At 40.6% G+C, this 6,285-nt stretch overlaps 1 protein-coding gene across 2 annotated transcripts in view; it reads right to left on the minus strand.

Annotated features, from left to right (window-relative positions):
- Window positions 1–5,979, minus strand: part of LOC109909166 (CD166 antigen homolog A) — a 63,034-nt gene extending 57,055 nt beyond the window's left edge. For both annotated transcript variants that reach the window (XM_020508150.2, XM_020508148.2), the window contains exon 1: window positions 5,707–5,979. In XM_020508150.2, coding sequence (XP_020363739.1) covers window positions 5,707–5,758 — 52 coding nt within the window. In that variant the 5' untranslated portion in view covers window positions 5,759–5,979. The remainder of the gene's footprint in view (window positions 1–5,706) is intronic.
- Between the last annotated feature and the right edge of the window lie 306 nt (window positions 5,980–6,285).

Genomic DNA, 6,285 nt, shown 5'->3' on the forward strand with positions numbered 1-6,285 from the left:
GTAGGCTTTCCCCAAAACCAAAGATACCCTCATACATTTCAATGGGTGCATTTCAGCATCAGGGACTAGGGAGAGAGTGCTGTTGCACAGTCATCTCACTCCTGTTATTAAAGGCTTTCTCTAAAATGTAGTTACTCCCTCCATATAACAAATAAATATATTTTTTGTGTGTGAATAGCAGGAGTGCTATGATGAAGAAAGATTGCTGAGAGATAATGGGGAGTAGAATACATATGCGGACTCGAAGTCTGGCATCTCCATTCAATGAAAGACCAGGGTGTTCTGTGCCATTCTCCAACATTTTTACATTATAGCTTTCACGCAGGAATGTGTGACTGGAAATGTAATCTATATGTAAAACATGTCATATATCTTAAGCTGTCTAATAAAACCCAACCCAGGCCTTTATAACCTGTCTAACCAGTGACAATACAAGCAGAGTTGTGAGTTTTCTGGATAAGGGGAGGATTAAGGGGAAATCTCAATCATGACTGTTGAAACCGAACATATCTCCCGCTCCTTTCTAAAACTGGGATGAGCTAATCATACTAGCTAGTGTAATTGAGACTCCCTTGGCTGTTTTACTGATACCCTCATGTGTAAAACTGTCACAGGCAGACAAAATGTTTTTTTCACCAGTGAGTCATTGTTTGAGACTGATTACAATGGCCACACAAGCCCTTTCATTTTCCTTAAGCAAAGCTGTACATCTTATAGCTGTGTGTGTCCAGTCACTGTGAATACTATTTTTTACATCGCGGAAATAGACTGTTTTCTGTGTTGGCTTAAATGTTCTCATTGCTGCCTGACTATAGCTCTGTAGTGCTGAAACATTTTCTCACTACAGATAATGTCGGAGAATCCTGAGCTCTTAACAGAAAGTGCCGATACTTTTCTCTAAACTAAGTGAATACTGAGAATTGAACATTTCAGGGGAGAAATCAGAGATTGAACCAGAGTGAATGAATCTAGTATGCTAGATGTGTGCATATCACAGCCCATTCTCACTCATGTACACTCCTAGAAAAAAAGGTGCTATCTACAACCTAAAAGGGTTCTTCGGCTGTCCCCATAAGAGATCTCTTTGAAGAAACCTTTTTGGTTCGAGGAAGAATCATTTTAGGTTCAATATAGAACCCTCTCCACAGAACCAAAAAGGGTTCTCCTGATGAACCGAAGAACCCTTTTGGAACCCCTTTTCCTAAAGTGTAGGGATGCATTTTCATTCATAGAGCTGTATGCTCTCCCTCTCACCTGTGATATTAGCTGTATCGGGAAAGCTCCACTTCAAAAGCTAGGTAAATATTGGCCAGTTCACCAGCAGTTATCGTAATGATATGTAGACATAAAGACACTGAATTTTGGTCCTACTAACGACTGAGAACACACAGAGAGCAGGGCCATTGCAACCACTACAGGTCCCTCAGTAGGATCCTGGACCCTCCACCTAGTCAACTGTCTCTGTACACATTGTACTCCCAATTAAATAAAAACCACCTGCGGGCCAAATTCGGGCCATGGGCAGCCAGTTGGGGAACCCTGACCTATTGGCTAGCTCACCCTCATCCACAGCATTTGGGTAAAAGGATAGGTTCCATCTTTCACTCACCCCTTTTCTGGAGAGGCCTCAAAGTGGATTAAAACTAAATTAGTCTCTGTGACCCTAATCTGGATTCAATTATAAAGAGGCAGAGCCACAATAGTGCAGTAGGTTTACTAGAATTAATATGTCCTCCCACTCCCAGATTGCCCAAAATATGATGCCCCTTATCGAAATATACAAGTTATTTTCTTTTTTCACCAGTTGTTTTCTAGCACTTCAATGATATAGTGGAAAGACTGAGAAAAGCAAGAGATACCCTCAAAGAATGAGACCATTTAACGTTGCTCATTGCAATTTCCTATGACATACATAAACTGTCAGTTCAAACACAACACTGACTGTCCCACAGTGGCTTTGAAAGAAATGAAGAGCTGTCAGTGCGAGTTGAACATTTGCAAAGCTGGATAAAAGTGGTATGTTTATTGGGTATGATGTGTGATTAAGGCCATTTTCAGTAATTCATATCTAAATGAGGGGTAGGAAATGAATTCAGAAAAGGAGAGAAAGACACTCATAGGAATAAATATATAGTCCTGTATACCAAACTGTTGATACTGTCATGCAATGCACAAATAACTCATTAAAAACATCCATATTTGCAGTATTATGATGTAGGATGGTGACATTTTCTGTAAAGATACTACAGGAATGATTTACAGATTGAAGACCCGTAAATGCAAGTGTAGAGCACACAAAATGATGATGTCATCCTGAGTGACACCCGCTCTCCTCAGAGCTAAGTGTGGCATTTTCAGCATGGCAGTGGTAATTTATTTATATTCTAACATGTTACCTCCCTGTAACACTGTCATGGAACTTGTCATCAGCATTTACATTTTTATTATTTAACCTTTATTTAACTGTAGGACATCAAGTTAATAATGATATTACAATTGCATTATCTGATATCACTGTCTTGCCCCACCCACATACACTCTCCTTTGAAAATAGGATCTGGATCATAAACATCTACGATTAAGGATGAAGAGTTTCATGTTATTGTGCTTTCCGTCCATGAAACTACATTTTGCATGAAGGGCTACATTGTATAAGGAGTCAATGGGAGATAGAACAACCACAAACATCTAGACAAACCCGCCTCTAAACAAGACGTGACGTGCACAGTCACACAAATTGACATGCGCAAAATCCCAAGTGCAAACTAAGAATGCAAATCGCTCCAGTCTTTCTCTACACCAATCAACTGAACATGTATCTATCATGTCAGGACAAAAACTGGTTACGGAGAGTGAGAAAGTGGATGAATATATTTCAATGAGGTTTCACTCAGACAATGAAACCTTGTGGTCCCCACGCAAACAGGGGCCAGATTAGCCCATTAGCAAATGAAGGGCCCTACTTGCTTGACGAGTAATACCAGGTGTGACTGAGTGTTGTCTATTCCAGGGGGGGTAGGGTGAGGATGGGGGAGGGGTGACGGGAAAGCAGGGAACAAAAAAAACGAATGCACCTATGCAGACTATTTGTTCTAAAAGTCTTTCAGGGCCCTGTTTTTCCAGCACTATCTGGTCTAGGCTGAGGGTCACAGCTCTCAGTGTTTGAGCCGGAGGAACTGCGTTTAACAACCTCCGCTTCCCTCTAAAACAATGGAATCCGAATCACCTTTATTCACCAAGTACGTTTACACATACTCAGAATGTGACTTGGTGATATGGTGCTGCTAGTCATAGACAACCTTTAGAGCCAGAATACCGACAGTGGAGTTTAAACAAAGTTGACATATGGTACATTATATACAACTATATAGATTGAGGATAAACATATAAGAGAATGTGCAGTCAGTAAACAAATATATGATGGGTATACAGTTGATATACAGTGGATGTACAGTATCAGTATGAATATATCTAAATGCAGAGAGATGAACAGAGTGCAATGCAGTATAGTGCAGTTATTTTGTGTACAGTTCAGAGATGGCTTGATCCCGTGTGCAGCATAGAGTGCATAGTCCTTTAGTCTCTATGGGCCCAATGGCCGGTTGGTGAGGGCCACAGCCAGGGGAAAGAAACTGTTCAGGTTGCGGGAGGTTTTGGTCATGATTGGCCTGAACAGCTTGCCAGAGGAGAATTTTTGGAATAAAAGATCAACAGTGTATCTAATTACTGACTGATGGTGTCTATTCTGAAAATTACCTTCACAAACTGAGCACTTAGTTTAAAACCTCCAATTCAACATTTACAAGGTGGCATGAGTGATAGATTAAATATGTGGTGTTTAGACTAAGGAATTTTGTGATTTGATGAAGATGAATAACTAGATGATTGCCTAGTGCTTCTTAAAATGACACTGCGTATGAAGTTGTAATGAGTAACCAGCACATTGAAAAGTCATCATCAATCCTCCATAGAACAAGCAAACAGACACATGGTTTCACCATTTATGGAGGACTGACGGCCAAATTGCCAGCATCATGTTAACTCATCAAATGTTGATGTGGGGGGCTATAAACCTAAATTACAGCCCCACCCTAAAGGCCTTCAAATTCCACTATTTTAAAACCAGCGGCAATTGGCAACAGAACGACAACACACAGTCAAACGAGAAAAACTGTTAACACGCGACATGCTATTATTATAGGGGAGGCTCTTTTTTCCAACCAGTTCAAGTTGAAATGCCTGAGCGGGTGACAGTGACAAGTGAGGCACACTGTAATTTACAATGACAGGCATGTCAAGTGACAGTGTCAGACAGAGGAGGACCTAAGTCAGATCACCCACCTCCCTTCCCAACCTGGTCGCAGAGCATTTCATATTATTCTGTATGTAATTCTGAGATGCACCATTTAGTATGATATGTTATGTTTGGTATGGTTACATAAGACAGATGGTTGCTTAAGACAAAAATAAAGGGCAGTTGGTTGGTCGGGCATATAACGCAAACGCTAGCAACCCAAAGGTTGTGCGTTCGAATCTCATCACGGACAACTTCCATTTTTTTGCTAATTAGCAACTTTTCAACTACTTACTACTTTTAAGCTACTTTGCAACAAAGTAGCTTAAAATTAACCCTTCCCCTAACCTTAACCCTTTTAGCTAATTATTCCCCTAAACCTAACCCCTCGGCGCATGTGACAAATAACATTTGATTTGATTTTGATTTAACCTAACTCCTAATCTTAAACCTAACCCCTAGCCTAGCTAGCGCCACCTAGCTGGAATTCGTAACAAATCATGCATTTTGCAAATTCGTAACATATTGAAAGTTTTAAAATTCGTAACATATTATACTAATTGTATTTCGTAACATATCATATGAAATGGGTGATGGACATCCATAAATTAATACATACCATACGAAACATAATATATCATACTAAATGGAGTGTCTCTGATTTACATTTCATACTAAATGGCATGTCTCTGATTTACGTAAAAAATAATACGAAATGCTCTGAGAAAAGGTTTTTCCCTCTCCCAAAGGACTATTCAGAGCTCCACTGCAGATTGGTTAAATGTTGCGTCTGAATGCTTAAACACATGGTGCATACTTGTTGGATTGGAAAAAAAGCTTTCTTTAACGACATTTACAGAATGTAAAAAAGCCCAACTTTAATCTGCAAGGCGTTCCTGCCTCGTGGGAAAACACTGGTAAGTGTGCGCGTTTGAGTGCGTAATGTATATGTTTCGGAATGAACGATTACCACACAAATTATTGTGAAAAGTCGATTTACTGTTGTAATTATTGAAATAAAATGAGAGGACAGCGCTCCCAAATTGAGAGCGCATGACTATCACCTGGCGAAACCTGCTCAACACTCCCACGAAGTGTGGCCAGTGGTTGTACACACTTAATGCGCTATACAACTTGTAGTTACGCAGTAGTTATGCTATGAGCAATAATGGTAGAGCGGCAAAATAACGTTCTAACCATGACTATAACTAGCTATAACTCTGTATTCACAAACCTCAGTGTAAATCAAGATTGCTAATCGAATGACATGTATTTTCACTTCAGATGTATCGTCTACAAACTCATCATCACAATGCAATTCCCATGATGTGTTTATTAAAAATGTTGACAAAATGTATCCGTTTTCCTTTAAACAATGTAAGATATGATGCATGATAGGCTACATACAGTACCTTGGTAGACAAGCGCGACGAGGAGGGCACACAGACAGCCGGAAAAATGCATCCTGGCGAATGCCAGATATCCTTGCCCTGCTGTTCCTAAAGTTCGATAATATGTTTGTTATTATCGATCAGTTAACTTCTTTCCGTAAACTTCAGGGTTAAATATTCACTAACTGTGTGCAGTTACTGCTGTATAACATGTGCTCTCTCACTTGCCTTGGCAAACAAATGTGGGAGCGCATCGAGTGAGCGACGACGGGAAGCTCTGTAGGGTAGAATTTTACAGCAACTCCGCCCAGGATCTACCACAATCTTGTGGATCCCACTCCGCACTGCATTACACGCGCACACGCACGCACGCGCGCGCGCACACACACAGAGACTAGCGGTTAGAGTGTTGGGCCAGTAACGAAAAAGTTGCTAGTTAGAATCTCTGAGCCAACAATTTGAAAAATCTGTTGATGTGCCCTTGAGCAAGGCACTTAACCCAAATTGCTTCAGGTTTGCTGTTGATAATGGCAGACCCCGTCGGTGACCCCACGCTCAGAGATTCTCAGGGAGACTGGGATATGCAAAAAACACATTTTG

This window comes from Oncorhynchus kisutch, linkage group LG18 (genome assembly GCF_002021735.2).
Source record: "Oncorhynchus kisutch isolate 150728-3 linkage group LG18, Okis_V2, whole genome shotgun sequence".
Classification (NCBI taxonomy): domain Eukaryota; kingdom Metazoa; phylum Chordata; class Actinopteri; order Salmoniformes; family Salmonidae; genus Oncorhynchus; species Oncorhynchus kisutch.